Below are 18765 nucleotides of genomic sequence, written 5' to 3'. Positions count from 1 at the left end.
ACTACAGAGACTTTCAGATGCTTGCGTCTATTTCCTATTTACCTATGTGGGCCCAATCCTGGGCAGAGTTTCTCATGCTGAGTAACAAATGGTACATGGACGTATAGAACGATGCACCCTCCTTACAGGTGAAACCAAGGACACCAACCCCCGGTAAATTAAAATGTAGCTCCTGCAGGTGGCAGCATCACCGATATCAATCCATTCTCACGTGCCTTGATCTTAGAGATTCATTTGAAATCAAGGGCAAAGGACAGGCGAGATCTCAGCTGTGTACCTATGGAAATATTAATTGAAATTCATTGAGCTGTCACAAGGAAATAGGCAACAGCTGCTTAGGTGTGTAACTGGTGGATGGAGGTGAGGATAATAGATTTAGGGCCTTTAGGGAAGGGGACAATGGGGAGCAATCAGGGAAGGGAGCAGCACTTTTTTTTAAAAGTATGCAGAAAAATAAAGATTTCACTGTGGTAAGAAAATCTTAGCGTGGAAGTGAATGCGGGAAAGGCGGGGGATAGAAATGATCCGGCAAAGGGATTCCTTCCTGTTTATTACCTAAGAGTTTGAGCTACATGGAAGTGGCACCTAATAGATTTGTTGGATAGGAACGACGTTTCTACACGTATCTTTACTTTTGTCACTAGAAGTGGCATTGACAGAAATGCTGTCATTCGTGCACACATTCAATTATCTTAGTTCCTGGCAAAAAATCGTATTCTAAGTACAGTTGTTGAATTGCAAAATGCTTCACAAGAGGTAAAAATGACCTGCAGTGAATATTTCTTGTGCTTTTTACTCTCTGATATTGAACTTCCATTCAAATTGGGAGGTGAATTCATACCTCATTTTCTTTCATTAAAAAATTAAAGAAACATGTTATACAATAGTATTCACCATTTTTACCATCTCATTCGGTAACTTTTAAAAAATGAGTACAATCATGTAGCCCCCAGCACAATTGAGATGTGGAATAATTGCTGCACTCCAAAGGTTCCCCTGAGACCCTGCATAGTCAACCTCTCCACCTACTTTCAACCGCAGGCACAATGCTAGGGTTTCTGTCCCTAAAGTGGTGCCATTTTTATGAGTGTAGTACAAATGCCATCATATGGCATATATTGCTTATTGAATTTTAAAGCTGGCTTCTAACTAGATGCAGAAAAAATATATTAAAAATTGTAGAATACATTGTCTTTAAGCTAGCTACTTATATTTGGAAAAATATTGATCATTTCTTTTAAAAGTATAGAATATTTAGTAGAATTATATTCTGTGCATAACATCTGAAATGATTTAGATGTGCTTAATTACAAATAATGGTCCATTCTTGAATTTGCTTCTGAACTGAGCCTGTAACAATAAAGTTTTTACTATTACAAGCAATAGACTTCAAGTGAAAGTCCCATTAAAAAAATAAGTGGGTAATGCATGTTAAGCACAACTAAGTGAGAGAGATAAACTAAACATTCTTTAACGTTTGCTAACTGACTATATCTTCTCTCAAGTCTGCTCATATTCTCTGGGGCCTTTTTCAATTTCACTTGTCTCAAAGGAGGTACAAGGTCCCATTTTTATTCAAACCTTGTTTTGAAAACATGGATTGAAGTGACCGAGTGGGAATGCCATGACAATGCTGATGTGAGTGACTCACTGGAGCTGACTCACTGGAGGCTCCTTCTTCTTTTAGAAAACACCTTTGTGCAAAGGGGGAAAAGATAGGCAACACAGAATGTTTTACTCAACACGTGAATCTGGGAATTTTGACTGGGAGAAAATGTGAGTACTTATGTTGAATTTCACTTAATACATAAAAAATTTACATATTTTATTGCTAGCCATTTAAATTAGACTTAAAAACAGCACCCTTGCTCATAACTTACATGCCCATCAGTTTCAGATATAGGTGGTAGACCTACTGCCATTTAAACAATATGTACCTTCCATTGCTTTTAATGCTTAGTTATTCAAATGCCCAGGTGGTCCCTTGTCAATGCTCTTTCTGCCTGAGAATTCTTCCCAGATGAGCCCTTAGCCTTCTTTTATGTCTTGCAATTGACTTTAAATTCTCCAGACACCCAGTTCTGATCGCTAGGTCTGACATGCGCTTTCTCACACAATGCCTGCGCATTTTGTACTTTGTCACTTAGACTTCATTGTAACCTTCCTTAGAACCCCAAGGAGCTACAAACTATAGGATAGACTTCTCTGATAAAAATTAAATATTAAAGGCCTAGCAGAGAGGAGGTAAGTGAAATATTTCTAATGGTTGAATGAACATCTACCTTTAGGAGCCCAGCGAGCTCTATTTGCATGACCAGTCCTTGTTATCTATTCCGGACAGATTTCTGTGGACAGAAATCCCTTTACTATCTTAGCTTGAAATACTCTTTGTGCTTTAAAGTAATACACTGATTTATTCAAAATTATTAATGTTTTGGCTTAGATACACTTTTATGAAGGCTTGTTCGTAATTACAAAGTTGTTATTTACTGAAACAATCCCTTGCAAGCTAGGTACATTATAATTACATATGTGTTGGGTGATTTAAATGTGTTTATTTATAGTTGCTGTCAAGTAGCTTCTGTCTGAAAGTGATGCTGTGTGTACAGAGCAGGGTTTTCCAGACGATGACCTCTTGGGAGCAGATCATTGGACCCACCTTCTCCATAGACGTGTTGGAACAGTCAAACTTGTCCTGAGAACCCAGTGCTGAGCCCCGGGTGCTGCTCCAGGATTCCTAGGATTCATATAATCCAGTGTCCTTGAGAGGATTCTGACCCATAGTGACCCTATATGGAGTTTCCAGGACTGCACATCTTTCTGGGAGCAGACAACCTCACCTGCATCTAGAGGAGTAACTGGTTTGTCTGAACTGGTGACTCTGGGCTAGCAGCTCAATGCACCACCACACTTATTACTGGCTATGACTTTGAGTGGCGCAATGGCACTAAGTATTGTAGAAGGACATGGTCTTATTCAATAGTCCTCACTTCCAACAGTCCCAATGCTAGGATGAAGAAACTTTTTCTGTTTATATCAACAACTTCAAATTCACCCCGCAAGCAGCCAAAGCTAAAAAATAGTGGATTTTAAATTTGCCATAAACTATCTCGACAAACATGTTTTTCCTCATAATTTCAACTGCATCCATAAAATCACTTTCCCCCCCAAAATGAAATCTGAATCTGTATTCTACAAGTTTCAATAGCCCTGGAATGAACAACCACAATAAATCGACCATTTAATGTGTTTCCCCACTTTGGCATAGGCCTGCAGGCCAATTCATGAGGGATAGACATGGGGCTCTCATAGCCAAGTGATGGCCGACACTGGCTCTGATTTCCAGCGAACTTGGAGAAGAATCAAATCCGCAACTTGTTCAATAATTGCGTCTAGCAGCTTTTTCCCTGAGCAGCAAGGACCTGGCTCATCTGTGCTTTCGCTATCCAAAGAGATAAAAGCAAAGCCCAAATTATCAGGAGTAGGAAAGTCTGCAGCACTAAGGGCCACTCCTTAGAGCATTTCTCCTCTTTTAAAGTCATTGTCAGAAAAAAGCCTTTGATCATTATTTAAAGGGGCGACGTTAGAAATATTCAATCAGAAGCAGAGCATCAGAAGGCCTGGAAAGCACAGAGAAACCTAACATTTATGACCATGAGATCCTGCTGGAAAAGCAACCATTCTCTTCTATCTCTTTGGAAACAAGATCCTAGTTTTTAATTTGGAACATTGGAATCCAGATTTTTTTTTTTTAAATAGCCTCGCTTGCAGCTAGCTGTGGAAGGGGCAACCTCATTCTTACGGACTTATCAATATCAGACCTTGGAGTCAATGTCATTAATAGTGAAGTGTTCAGCTGAAGGGTAGCCGGTTGGAATCAATCTAGAGGTGTCTTGGAAGAAAGGCCTGGCAATCTGTTTCCCGAGGTCACAGCCAGGGAAGCTCTGTGGAGCACAGACCCCCACTGCATACCTGGAGTCATGAGTAGATATCCACGGACTGGCTACTGATTGGGTATATTTATATTGAATACTTCATAGCAACCATGTAAGGTGGGGATTATTACCTTTCTTTTATGGATAAGGAGGCTTAGCGATATTATAAAACTTACTCTATGATTCTTACTATTCTGAGGTAGAAAGTGACTGCACCTGGAATCCCAAGTTAAATTCTGGAACCATTTTTCCTGAATACACTTAAACTGCTGTTGCTGGAGGTCATTAATGATGACTCATAGCAACGCAGGTGACAGCTAACACTTTCTCATACGGAGGATTTCACATCTCTCCCTGATAAACTCCGAGATGGGTTCCAAAGGCCATTCTTTCCTTTAGCAGCCCAGTGCTTAGTAGATGCACCTCCAGGGCTCTTTGTCTCTATACCCAGCGATGTCTATGTTAATGCTATGTCATGTATACTTTAATCTATGTGAGTCTCTACACACTGTTATGTATATGTTAATGTTAGTTATGTAATGTATATGTTAATCTTTGTGAGTCCTTGTTGATTAAATTCCTATTCTATAAATTTATTCCACATGGTTTGGCATTTGATTGAATGGTGGTTAATCACTCAGCGCACAGTGCTGCCTTGTCACCCTGTCATGTGTCTCCTTTATGGAGGCCTCAAAGACTTAAGGGAACCCAGCTTTATATAAAAATAACTTTGAACTCAACTTGATTGTCATAAACATGGCTTCCTAACTGGGGAGAGGAGATCCACATTTCTGGGCCTTGGGGTTTTTGAGATGAGTACATTGTACTGAGCAAACGATATTCAAGAATTCAAAGGATGTGACCCCTAATAAAATACTATGCTCCCTAAGCAATGTGCCAGCAAAATACATAGTGGTGATGATGCACAGCCTATCTATTCAACAACGGGCAAATTAGACAATCTCTGACACACATAAACTCTGAGCTTCTCATTAGCAAAGTGGAGACAGCAAAATACCAGAAGTCAAAGTCAAGATGTCAGAGGGCTGCATTCCTTTCTATAGGTCCTAGAATAGTTTCTTTGTCTTCTCAGTTTCTCTGAAGAATTCGGATCACTGGTTAAAGGGCGAAGGTCCCCATCACTGGGGAACAGCTTTCAGCTTTGAGGGATCCCCTGCAATACCTCGGTGCTTGCTTGCCTGCCTCTGTCTTCAAAGCTAGTAAAAGCAATGAGTCTTTCTCCTCTCACATCGCACATGACCCTTCTCCTATCACAATCATCTAACCAAACCTTCTACCTGGTTCATCCAGGGCTGAGTGGTGGCCTAGTGGATTGTGAGTTAGGCTGCTATCCACAAAGTCATCAGTTCAACTCCACATGAGGAAGAAGCTTCCTTGAAGATTTACAGCCTTTGAAACCCAAGAAGCAGTTCTAGTGTATCCTATAGGGTCTCTATGAGTCAGAAGTGACTGACTTATTTTAAGATCATTTCATTAACAACCTAAATGAAACCTTTAACTATAATTGCCTTTTTTCCGGGTATAAGTAACATGCTCACATACTCCCAGGATTAAGATATGGAGGTCAATACTTTCCCTACTACAAGTTCTAAGCATGATACTTGGCATATGGCATTTTCAAAATAGTCATCTTGTTTGCTCTTGTTTCTGAGTTGGTTCTATGTCATGGCTGCCTTATGCCTATCAAAGTGAAACACCTTCCGGTGCCATCCTCATAATCATTGCTATGTTTGAACCCATTGTTGTAGTCACTGTATCAATCCATCTCATTTAGGATCTTCCTAAAGATGCTGACCCTCTTTTTCCCAGCAAGCTGGCCTTCTCCAGGGACTGCTGAGCCTGATGGCATGACTAAAATATATGAGGCAAACTCTTGTCATCTTCCTTTCGAAGGAGCGTTCTAGCTTCACTTTACTGCTCTGACAGCCTACGGCATATTCGATATAGTTCACCAATACTGTAATTAAAATACATCAAATCTACTTCTGTCTTCCTAATTCATTGTCTAGTTTTTCTAGGCACAAGAAGTGATTAAAAAAAAAACTTCATGATTTGAGTCAGTTGCACCCTCAAAGTGATAATTGTGCTTTCCTAATATTTTAAAGAGTAGTTTGCATAGGACAACATATCATTTGATTTGTTTGCTTTCATAGGTTCTAATTAATACAAGTAGAGTGAAATCTTTAACAACTCAAATTTTTAATCACTATTTATTTAGATGCAACTTATTGGCCCAGTTGTGAAGAGTTTTATTTTCTTTTTACTAATTTGTAATCCTGGAAGAAGGCTGGAGTGTTTGATATTCATCACTACATGTTTTGGGCTCTCACGGATTTCAGCAAGCAAGGTTGTGTTATCTGCCTACTGAAGATGGTTAATGAGCCTTCTTCCAACATTGACGTCATATTCTGCTCCATGTCACTCAGTTTCTCGGATTAGTGGTTCCACACAGATTGATTAAATATAGTGAAAGCATACCACCTGATGAATACTCTTTCTGATTTTAAACCACAAACGATCCCTTATTTTGTTAGAATCAATGCCCCTTGCTTTCCACATAGGTTCTCTAAGAGGACAGTTAAGTGTCCTGGAATTCTCATATTTAGTGATGCTATTCATAAGTTGTTATTATACACACAATTGAATGCCTTTGCATGTTCAAGAAAACACTGGTGAACATCTTTCTGGAATTCCCTTGTTTTCAGTCAAGATCCATCTGACATTAGCAACTGTATCCTTTATTCCAAGTCCTCTTTCAGCTTGACTTCCTGGCAGTTCTCCAAAAATGTACTGCTGCAGTGGATTTTGAATTATCTTCAGCAAATTGTGTGGTATTAATGATACTGCTTTATAAATTAATTCTAATTAATAACTTTTTATGCTAGTTAGATTTCATATCAACTTGAACCTGTGGAGTCCAACCTATCCATCAGGTCAGAACTGATGGTGCCTACTTGGGGTGTGGCCTTTTTAGACAAGATACTGAGACTTTCTCTCTCTCTTGCTTGCTCTTCACCTTCCTGCTTGACGGAGCGCTGTGTTTCATGTCTGGGGCCATGCAGCCTACTGTGTCTGGTGCAATCTGATCTCTACTCCATGCCTATGGACCTTGGACCCTTGCAACTCTGCACAAGGTTTCAGCTTTGACGTCCTGCTTCATCTACTGTTAGCTGTGTGGGCTTGAGAGTCGCCTGCCTGCATCTGAGCCATAGACTGTGTTGGGTTGGGTGGGAACGCTTTCTTGATATAAAGTCCTTTCTTCTATAAAGTTCTTTCATCTGTGTCACTAGAAGACTAGGCTAGAACACCTTCTGTGGGATAGGCAAAAATAGAAATCTCTTCAAGTCAGTTGGACGGGTAGCTGTCTTCCAAATCTATTGGCACAGGCAAGTGAGTGCTTCCAGTCTTGCATCCATTTGTAAAACAAAAACACACAAAATCTCAGTTGGTGTTCTGTCACACTTGGTGTAGTCTTATGATTGTTTTTCTTGCCAATGCCTTCAGTGCAGCTTGCACTTCTTCAGTAGATTCCATCATTTCTTCATCAGTTACTCCCTGCTGAAATAAAGAAGTACTGACCAGTTCTCTGTATTCCTTCCAGCTTCTGGGGAAGTTTCCTTCAACCAATATTCTGCTGATAAAATTATTAAAGCCTGCAACTTTGGACTTGATCTTTATCACCAGTTCTCACAGCTGGATAAAGGCCCCATGGTCACATTGCATGAAGACACTTCCTGTCCATCTCAAGTCCCTCTGGAATGTTCCATATGATGCTTCACTTCATCCTTGATCCCATTCACTGTAGCAGCTCTATGTTCAGGAACAAATGTCAGGCTCTCCCCCCTCCCGTATTTTTTTAAATTATGCCTTGCTTTTTAATTTTTTTTCACATGTAATGTACTTGTCATCCCCCAATTTGTCTGGTGTTCATTCATTCAGGTTTAATATATCAAACCCATTCTTGAGAATTGTACTTTGGCTCTCATGCACTTAATATTCTTCAACTTCAATGTGAAGTTGCATATGGACAACTGATGGCTTGTTCTTATATCAACGCTGGTCCCATTCTGACTGGTGATACTAAATGTCTCTATTGCTTCTCTAAACAAAGGTAGTTGATTTGATTCACATATATAACTTGAATTAAGGTATACGTAAATATATAGTCTCCATTTATATTATTGAAAAATAGCATTCAAATTGATAGATCATTGGTCTTACAGAATTCTATCATGGGATCTCTAATATTTCTATTATCAAGGCTGCATTTTCAACTACTGACACCCTCCCCCACCCTTTACATTTTAAAATCTCAATAATGGTCAATGCATCTTGACTGCATAGTTGATCGTTTCTGACAGCAGAAGTTGGTCAAACTTCTTAATTTCTTCACTTTTGGCATTTGTTTTTGGTGCATATATTTGAGTAATGGCTTTATTAACTGATCTTCTTTGTAAGTACAGCATAGATCTTGAAATGTTCTTGTTGATGATAAGTGTGATAGGCTTTCACTTCAAATGGGCATTCCTGACACGGTAGTCTCATAACTGTCCAATTTACACTGGCCAACCCCAGCCCATTGGAGTTGATTAAAGCCTTCTCTGTGGATTTTCCAGCTTTCTATTTCATTTTTGATGACTTCCATTTTCCCAGATTCATATACTGTATTTCCCACCTTCCGATTATCAACAGATCTTCACCATTGTTTCTCCCCACTTTGCATCCTGCTACATGAGTAAATGAAGCTTCCAGAGGGGTTATTGTATCCATGTTTTAAGATCAGCTATATTTGCCAAGACAATTCTTTCTGAGCTGCACTTGGATGACCTTCCACCTGAGGGACTCATCTTCTGGCACTATTTCAGATGATGTTTTGCATTTATTACTAATGTTTTCACTAGCTATTATTTCAGAACTAGGTCACCAAGTCCAATTTTATCCTCTTTGTCAGTAGGTTCCATTGTGTGTTAGGTGGGTTCTCTAGAGAACCAAAAGCAGTGATTCCTGAATGTGTATGCGTTTGGAAAGAAATGGTTACACAGTTATACAAGTAGGTAAGTCCAGTTCAATTCTGTATGTCAGAAGCTGGAGGTTCTTCTGACTCACGCAGGTGCAGGAGCTGAAGAACAGGAAGCAGGAAGATGAAGCCGAAGGGCCACAGGTTGGTGGATGCAAAGGTGAATGAATCCAAGGTAGGCTGAAGTAATCTAAGTCAGGCAGTCCACTGATGGCTCCTGAGACTGGCAGGCTAACCAGTCATTGGATCTAGACTCACAAGGTGAAGGCATAAGAGAGAGCCTGATTCTGCCCTCTTATACAAAAGGCTACACCCCTCCTTTACCCAGGTAGTCAAGTTGATTTAACAGCTAACCATCACACATTGGAACCGGTTCACTATGAATGACTTAGACTAGAGTACAATAAACTGTCGGGCCAAAACCAAACTCACTGCCATCGAGTCAGTGCTGACTCATAGTGACCCGTGTGGGTTTCTGAGACTAACTATGGACTGGAGTAGAAAGCCCAGGCTGGTGTGTTTGAACTTCCTCCTATGCAGACCGAAGCCCAACACATAACAAATAATCATTCCCCCCACCTTTTTTTACTCTCATTAGATGCTACTCTAAATTAAGTGATTTATTTATACAGAGCACTTCATATACATAGAAATCTTCATTCCATGAAGTGCGATCATCACCATATCCATTACCGATTGGGGAAATGAGGCACAGCTAGGAAGACTGCATCACCTCATTGAGCTACTTAAAGAAAAAGATTGGTGCCCAAACAGCCTGTTTCCAGAATCTGCTTTTAGCCCAATTCTGACTTTCCAGGTTAAATGCTATCATAATGGCCATGAAATAAAAACAAAACAAAAACTCCTCCTTCTAAAGAAGCATGGCGCTAACCGCGACATTACTTTTTACTCGGCATGTGCTACCGCACTGTTTTCTCTACTGTGTGCTGAGATGCTGTTCCACTGGATTAAGGGGCTGTGTCCAAGGCTGAGACTTCCTTTTATCATTCTGGCTTGAGACCTTCTACCTGGGGCGAACGAGGAGGGAAATCTTTGTGAAAACATACAATGTGGGAAAAGGTTAAATGTATCATCCTTTCTGCTTTGCTTTCAAAATGTTTACTATAAAAGAAATAGAGCATACAATGTTTTTTTTTTGCATAAAACTTTTAAAAAACAGGGAATCATGGAGGCTGGATGAACCTATGAAAATACAGTCCTGAGATAATTTCTAAATTTTCAGACAAAACTTTCCCCTGAGGTCTTCTTGGAACTGAGCAGGATGACAGTGTACCAAGTTAAACCAAAAAAAGTCTGCTTTGAGCATTACGCTCTTTCAGCATGAACTATGTGGGATCAAATTGACAACCACTGGAAATATCAGACAGGTTGTGGAGGGAGCAGGGAGTTTATGTTTATGACTAAGGATCGCCCAACTGCAGGAGAATCAGAATGGCTGTACCACGTGAAAAGTATCATACGTGTCAATAAATGGTAGAAACAGTTGAATTAGTGTGTTTTCTGTGCATTGTCTCAATGGCAAACACAAAGCACACAAAAATCTAGAAAAGGAACACACAGAGGAAGAAGTACATCATCCTGGTTTCGATAACAGGGTGTTGGATGTAACACCAAATGAACAGACAAGAAGAGAAAACATTGATGACTTCATCAACATTAGAGGTTCTTGCACATTGATGGTTCTGAGGAAATGATTGCCATGGGCAAGAGTTCTATATACAACCAGGACCAGCCACGTGCTGTACAGGTAGAGCACTTTAAATTAGTTGAGCCTGGATGTGGACAGCCTCTCGTCCCAGATAGTCCTGGACAGGCTGAGCAAAGAAGGCCCCAGAACACAGCTTATTAGGTTGTGCTAACTGACACTGCTGTCTCTCAGATCCAGGGGCTCATGACTGTCCTGGTTACAGGCTTGGTGGTAGGTTTATGTTGATCTGAGTTTATAGGTAATTTCTGAGACTTGGGCTTACCACAGCCCCCTTAAATGAGTTCTTTCAGCCCCTAGCTGCAGGGCAAACATGCTGCTTAGGGTCAGAACCATGCCATGGCTTATTTGCCCAGCAGCACATTGTGTCTGAATGGTGACCCAGCTCCTTTCTGAAGGGGCAAGAGGCACCAAAGAGACTCACTGTCAGGTAAAGATAGACCCTAACAGAGTTTGTCGTTTTAAAACTTATTTATTTACATATTTAAAATATTGTGGTTTTAGTGATTAAAACTCTACAGATTACAAAATAATTAATTGATAAACATATATATGTGTGTGTACATCTATCTATCTATCTATCTATATATCAAGGATTTAGTATGCAGAATATGAAAGGAACTAGTACTATTTAACAACAAAAAGATAAACCCGCCAATCAAAACTTAGGCAAAGGCCCGTGACAGCCATTTCTCTAGCGTGATACACAAATGGGCATTAGACATAGGGAACAGTGCTCCACAGTGCTGTTCATCAAGGCAACTCAAGTCTCAACCACAGCAACACGCAACGTCATAAACAACGAACTGCTGTTATCAGAAAGATGAAAAATGATACTTGGTGGAGATGTAGAACATATAGAATCTTTATGCATTGCTAGTGGGAATGTAAACTATTTCCAGTCCTGTGCAGTTAGACAATTCCTCAAAAAGTGAAACATAAAATTACTAGAAGAACTAGCAGTTCCACACCTAAATATAAATGCCACAGAATCAAGAGCAGGTACTCAAACAGAAAAGCTTTACAAATATTCCCTGCAGACCTAGTCACAATCGTCAAAATATGGAACAGTATGTTCACCAGCAAATGAAAAAATAAGCAAAAGTCTATATATACATACAATAGATGATTATTTGCCCATAAAGAGAAATGACGTTTTGATACCAGCTATGACACCCATGAATCTTAAAAAGACCCTGGATGAATTAAATCTGCACAAATAGACAAATAGTGTAAATCTTATGAGAGGTACTTAGAATAGATAAGTGCACAAAGACACTAGTCTACTGGTGACTACCAGGAGCTAAGGACAGAGGTAGTAGAATGATATTATTAAAGGGCACTTAAGACCCTCCATACACTATTCAAATGCTAAAATACGGGACATCTCTTTCACATCTCTATGTCAGGTGAGGAGAAGGTAGATAACTCCTGTTTTGTTTTTCACACAGCAGAATAGAATACCTTTCATTCTCCTGGACCATCCATTTTCCTTTCATCCAGAAAGAGAGCGCCCTGGGGGCGGATCTGGGTTTACACTCCAAGATGACCAGACTGCCCACTTGCACTTGAACCAATTTTTTCATTGGATTCTTTGAAAAATCTGGAGCAGCCGCTGATAAGAAAGAAAGAACAGGGAGAAGGAAAACTGGATCATTAATTTAATTTTAAAAATATCCTTGTAGATTTAAGTGTAGACGCTGGAACCATACAGGAAGTTTTCTGCGCACACAAGATGTCAGCACTTGACATACGATGTATCAAGTGACACATCAGGTTCTGGTGCCAAAGAGTCATCCCTGCTTTCATGCTTTCTGGCAAGTTCTAAATCTTGAGGAGATTATACTCGATTTTAAAAAAGCTTTCTTGAAGCTTTAAAAGATAAAAGAAAGGCAGTTCTCATAGAGTGCTTTTACAAGATAGTTGCTAGTCTCTCCTGTTCTTCACCAGGAAACCAAACTGGACCCAGCACTTCACTCCATTATGCTCAATCTCTTTAGAATAAAACCTGAGTATTGAATTTATTTATTCTTTTTCTTTTTTAACATTTTATTAGGGGCTCATACAACTGTTATCCCAATCCATACACACATCAATTGTGTAAAGCGCATTTGTACATTCATTGCCCTCATTGTTCTCAAAACATTTTCTCTCCATTTAAACCCCCGACATTAGGTCCTCATTTTTCCCCTCCCTCCACGCTCCCCCCTCCCGCATGAGCCCTTGATAGTTTATAAATGGGTATTTGTTTTTTTTAAAGAAGTAAAAATCCATTATAGAAACCTATTATGAAATTAATATGGTTAGGCTAACTTTCAAGTTAGAATCTATCTATCTATACATGCAATGTAACAGTATACTATTTAATGTATTATATATGTGTGTGGGTTTTACAATTGTTATATATGTGTCACACTCATATATACCATGTATTAGTATATGAAATCTTATACTGTTACCTTAAATGCTATTATAACACATAGAGAACACTTCAAATGAAACAATACTTGTTCAAGATACATAGTACCACATCATTGGAATGAAATGATATGATTTGGAGAAAGTCGAATGTTGGTCAGAAACTCACTCTTCACAGTAACTGCAGAAAAAGTAAATAACCTTGTACACCTCCTCAAACATCTAATGCTCTGTCTTATGAAGAAATCTTCTAACTATAATTTAATTTTTAATAAAATGAGATATTATGGTGGATTATATAATTGAGGACAAAGAAACCATATACAGAGGTAACTGGCCTTACAAATTATGATTCTGAGGAAATAATAACTTTTATTACATCCAAATGGAAAAACTTCCTATTTGGATCAAATCACCTGTCTTTTATGCATATCTTTTTTTTTTTCTGTCACTCAACCACCCCATGGGGAAAACTGAGTAGAATCCCTCCATTTTAAAGATGAATGAATGATGGCTCATCAAGTTAACTTACTATGAGAAAGGATCAAGAGTTCAAGTTAAGATCTCCGGGCTAATTCCCACCTCTTTCTGCCATAGGACACCACCTATAGATCACTGATAGCAGCAGCTAGGCTTTGGATGGCATCTGCCCTCCCCCGGCTTTGGCTCTCCTAGTGTAGAAGATAAGCTCGTGGCTTATCTTAGCTTGTAACTAGCCACTAACCCAAACCAAGCCTGCAGTGTCATATAAGAAAGGCCTGGCAATTTGCTTATGTAAAATTACATGTCGGGAACCCCAATGGAGCACTACTACTCTGTAGCACAAGGGTTCAGTAGGAGTCAAAATCAGTTACATGACCAACAGGTTCAGTTGTTTTCTGGCTAGAGAAGACGTGTATCTAACTTTCAGGCATCGAGAGGGACAGACTTGCCTTACTTTAAACCAGGGTTTCTCAATATCAACACTGCTGACATTTGGGATAGGGATTCTCTATTGTAGGGGGTTGTGCACTATGGGGTGTGTATCACCATCCCTGGTTCATCTACTTACTTGATGACTGCAGCACACACCACCTCGTGTCCACGCCCACACGAACAACCAAAGACACCACCAGATATATGCAGGTATCTGTTCATAGCAAAAAATCACCCACTCCCGGGAACTAGTCCATTAAGCCAATCAGGGCTTTTTAGGCCCCTCGTCCTAAGAATTGGGCCAGTGACAGGTCCATGACTCAAATCAGAGAGCACAGGGCTAGTGACGTTAAGAAGGGTGACTTCTTTTTAAGCAATTAAGAAAGTCATTTCCCAAACCCAAACCAAACTCACTGCCATCAAGTCAATTCTAACTCAGAGTGACCCTGTCGAACAGGGTAGAACTACTCTGTGGGTTTGCAAGACTGTAACTCTTTATGGAAGCAGAGAGTTCTGTCTCTATTTTTCAGAGCAGCTGATGGCTTTGAACTGCTGACCTTGAGGTTAGCCGTCAAATGCATGTCCACTATGCCACCAGGGCTCCAATAAAGCCATATAATTTCCACCAAATTAAAGGTGGTGAAGGAGATAGAGGGATTGTGCTGGAGACATTGTATAGGGTTTGCATATGGTTACTATTTGGAACCTTGGATCAAATTATACGGAAATTGAAATTCTACATATTAACTATATGGAGAATTAATATCAATTTATCCATTCATTCATTTGATTTTTTGTGCATTTGCTCCTTCATACATACAATTATTCATCTTTGTTACTGATTTTTGGTAGAATTTTCAGTCATGTAAATTAAAGTAATCTTAGGGATAATGTCAGATTTTCTCTCTTACCTTGTGACTTAGAGAAGGAAACAGAAGAAGAAAATAATTCAGAATTTCAAACAGTTACACATTAGTTAATTACAGATTCAGTGTGCTCAGTGTTTGATGCTGCTAGCATAGCAACTAATGACAAAAACCATTCCTTTGGAATGAATAAATGGTTACTTTGAATATTGGTACTTAAATTACAGACCATCGACAGAGGCCAGGTCACTCATTCTCTTAAAAGACGCTGGTTAGGTTGTTGAAGCTGGATAGCCAACACTTTCTCCCGTCCAATAACTTACTTCAACGTTTGGAACCTAATAGCAGCCAAAATTGTTGTCTGTCTCTTAAATAGTTATTAACATATATGTACCATATATACTCGAGTATAAGCCGGGCTTTCCAGCACATTTTTAATGCAGTTTTTGGGGTAAAGTTAGGTGCCTCGGCTGATATTTGGGTTGGCTTATTCTCGAGTATGTATGGTATATATGCCACAATCAGTAGCCCTGAGCAATTCTGTTGCAGTATTGTACACATTGCTAGATGTCGAAATCTAATATAAAAATAACATGGGAAATCAACATCTTGTTGCTGCAACCAGGGAGGTATTTGGGGCAAATGTATATGTAGCTATATGTTTCTGTAAAAGCTTATATAGATCTAGATATAGAGAAATTCAGTCTTACCAATAACCTTCAGTTCCGCACTGGAATAGATGAGACCATGTTTGTTTTCAGCTATGCACTGGAACATTCCAGAATCTGTCACATTTAGGTTTGATATTGTAAGGGCACCATTTTCTATTTGTATTCTCTCCTAAATGATAACAAAATCATCTCGCATATAAATAGATTTATCATTTTGAATGGCCAAAAAAATTATTGACTAACATTTCAATTACACAGCAACCTTCTATATTTTCCCCAACATGACCTGAAATGTACCCTTTCCTTTTGGAATTGTAAAGGACTGATTTATCGTAACAACTACACATTGGCAATACTAATAAACATTTATCTGCTTAAATGTAAATAATTCAAACCTACAAGTAAAACATTGCAGACTTTTTATTTTGTCCATGCCGTTCAAAGTTCAGACTAAAGAAAAGGTGGCATTTAGTTGTTTTGTTTCTCGGCATTTAGAAAGGTTTTCACAATTTTGTTTTAAGTCATGCAAATAATTTCAGGACAATATCACCTCTGCACATTCAAAAGCTTCTTGGAAAAACAAATATTTATCAGGATGTTTACATTGTGAGAGAAGTTAGTTAGGGAAGGAAATCTGAAAGAACTTACTGAAGTTTGCACATAATTTTTAAGAACACAATTTACAGGGTACAGAATGGAGGCGAGTGAGAAAATGAGCACCTATGTAACAGTGCAGCCAGCTAATAGATGCATTTATTCTGCAGAGGCCGCACAAAGTTGCCAAACAGAAAAAGAAATTGACATTCTGCACTTGATTCAAGTAAGGTCTCCTTTAATATCAACATCCAAAACATAGCATCTTACATCACAGATTAAATTCACAAGACATCTTTTCCCAATGAAATGCGATGTTTAAAGGCTTTTTCCTTGGCATACTAGACGCCTGATTGAATCCTTATTTCCTTATACCACTCACATGCAAATGCAGGAGTGTGCACACTTACCATTCTACTTCTCTACTAGGCACGTGATACTGCATTTACTTAAGAGAAAGAAGAGAGGGGAATCGACAAGCTTGTACCCTTACCTCTAGCACCAGAGCATCTCCATTTTTTAACCATCGGTAGGAAGGTTTGGGCTTCCCACTTGCCCGACATTCCCAATAAAGATTATCCTCCACAGCTATTTCCACATCCTTTACAGTCTTAACCCAGTGAGGCTTTGCTGCATTTACACAATAACAAAATAAATGAATATAACCATGCAATGTTTTGCAATAAATTGTATATAGTTAAATATCAATGGCTATAAGCTTGCAAGCAATTATCCAGCATATGATTAGACATAGATGGAATTCACTATTTACTAAGTAGAAATAGGAAATGTTTCTGGATTTAAAACAGATGTTGCAATCTGTCATTAGCTAAACTAGACTCATTATGCTCTCTTTGTTTTTAAAATTCTGCACACTTCAATATATCCTTCATCTATGAGAAGATAGTGAAGAGTCTGCGATTGGCACACATGGATAAGGGCTAGGCTACTTGAAAACATCCACCTCTGAGTCTGAAGAAAGATCTGACTGTGTTTCAAAAAGGCCCCAGTTATGACAGCAGAGTTCTGCTCGGACACACACAAGGCCATCGTGAGTCAGGACTGACTACTTGGCAGCAGGGATTTTAAAAATGGGTTTGGTTTGGGATGCAAGTCAACAAATTAGACTTTACTTTGCAAGTGTGTGTTTGGATCCCAAGCCTGCAACTGATAACAATTTAATATGTGAGTGACAGCCGAGACTAGTCTTAATTACACACTAAAAATTAACATCCATAGAGGAGAAACTTCTAGAGCTGAAGGAAAAACACTTCCCTCAAGTTAGAAATAACTTAATTAAATACGGACCAGTGAGCATCTTATGAACCTCTGTGCAAATTAGAAAGACAGCAGCAAAAGATGGATAAATTGGTTCAATTTGAATCATAATATGATTTTCTTTTACCAGAAAAAGAAGCAACTTTAAATTACGTATGCAAATCACTTGGATCAAGCGAGTTTATCATTTTCTCTTATATTTTAGAAGATACTTGGAAAATTCTTTCTACAGATGAAAGCAACATACCATTTAAAATGAACGTCATTAAATATACACGGCACATTCAGCCAAGTCTCAGCTTGCGTTTTAGATCCAAAACTGGGAGGTGCGATGTCTTACTGGTTTCACATTGCATTATGCATGTGATATCTACCGTGGGATTCACATTTGCATCTTCCATATGGAGAACCAGTTTATGTACTTCTGTTTCATTGCAACCAAGAGGAAGATCTGTCCTTCCATTTCTTTCTCATAAAATTGTTATTCTTTATCAGAAATTGAAATCGAATTATGGCAACTTAGCTCATCTTCTCTCTATCTCTGATATAAACTACTTGCCCATTCTAAATTGTATTTCATGCTAAAACCATTCTTCTTGATTTCCTACTGAAAGGCATTTTCTTTCAGAAATTAGCAGCCTGGTAGGGAATGAGGGTTCAAACAGAGCGAGACCTGAGCAGCTGAAAGAGAGCCCAATGGTCAGTCATCAGCAGCTTCAGAATGTTTCTCCTGGGTAAACTGCAAATAAATATTCACTGAACTTAAGTCACCTGCCATGCGAATCCTTTGTCATTCAGTGGGTTTTCTTCTTCTTCTTTTTTAATCAAAGTGACTTGGAGACACATTTTGAAAGAAAACAAAAGACAATCTAATGTTTTCACAAATAGGGTCTAAATAAGGGTAACACGATTATCCTCTGCTCACTCAAATTGAGCAGTGCATCGAATAAATGTGATAGCAAATTAAAGGCAGCAAACAATGTCAGCACATCTTACTGGAAGGGGGATAAACGCACTGAGGACTTCAGTAAAAGTCTATATTTATGTGGTTTGTGAACGCAGCACCTGAAACTCTTCCAAGTAGATATTCTTGGCTTTTAAGATGGCAGCTAAAAAAGCGTATTGTCTAGAGAACAGAGCAAAAGATTTATTTCTAATACATTTAATTGTGTAAACATATTCTTTTGGGGAAGGAGAACTATTCCAATATGGAAAATAAAATGTTTTCCACCCCAAATTTCATTGCAGCATATTATTTTTAATGTCTTCTATGCTTCCTGTAAGTCAGAATCGACTTGGCAGAAACCAGTCCCGTGGTTTTGGC

The 18765-nt window shown here is 38.9% G+C and overlaps 1 protein-coding gene across 1 annotated transcript in view; it reads right to left on the bottom strand.

Annotated features, from left to right (window-relative positions):
* CNTN3 (contactin 3) overlaps positions 1-18765 on the bottom strand; it is a 387846-nt gene that overhangs the window by 113195 nt on the left and 255886 nt on the right. Inside the window, exon 6 of the mRNA XM_045289985.1 lies at positions 12164-12314. Within this exon, the coding sequence (XP_045145920.1) occupies positions 12164-12314 (151 nt within the window). The remainder of the gene's footprint in view (positions 1-12163; positions 12315-18765) is intronic.

This window comes from Echinops telfairi, unplaced genomic scaffold (genome assembly GCF_000313985.2).
Source record: "Echinops telfairi isolate 266 unplaced genomic scaffold, ASM31398v2 ScPeMD7_31;HRSCAF=116, whole genome shotgun sequence".
Taxonomy (NCBI): Eukaryota; Metazoa; Chordata; class Mammalia; order Afrosoricida; family Tenrecidae; genus Echinops; species Echinops telfairi.
The sequence above is the reverse complement of the archived record's forward strand: the minus strand, read 5'-3'. Positions and strand labels throughout refer to the sequence as shown.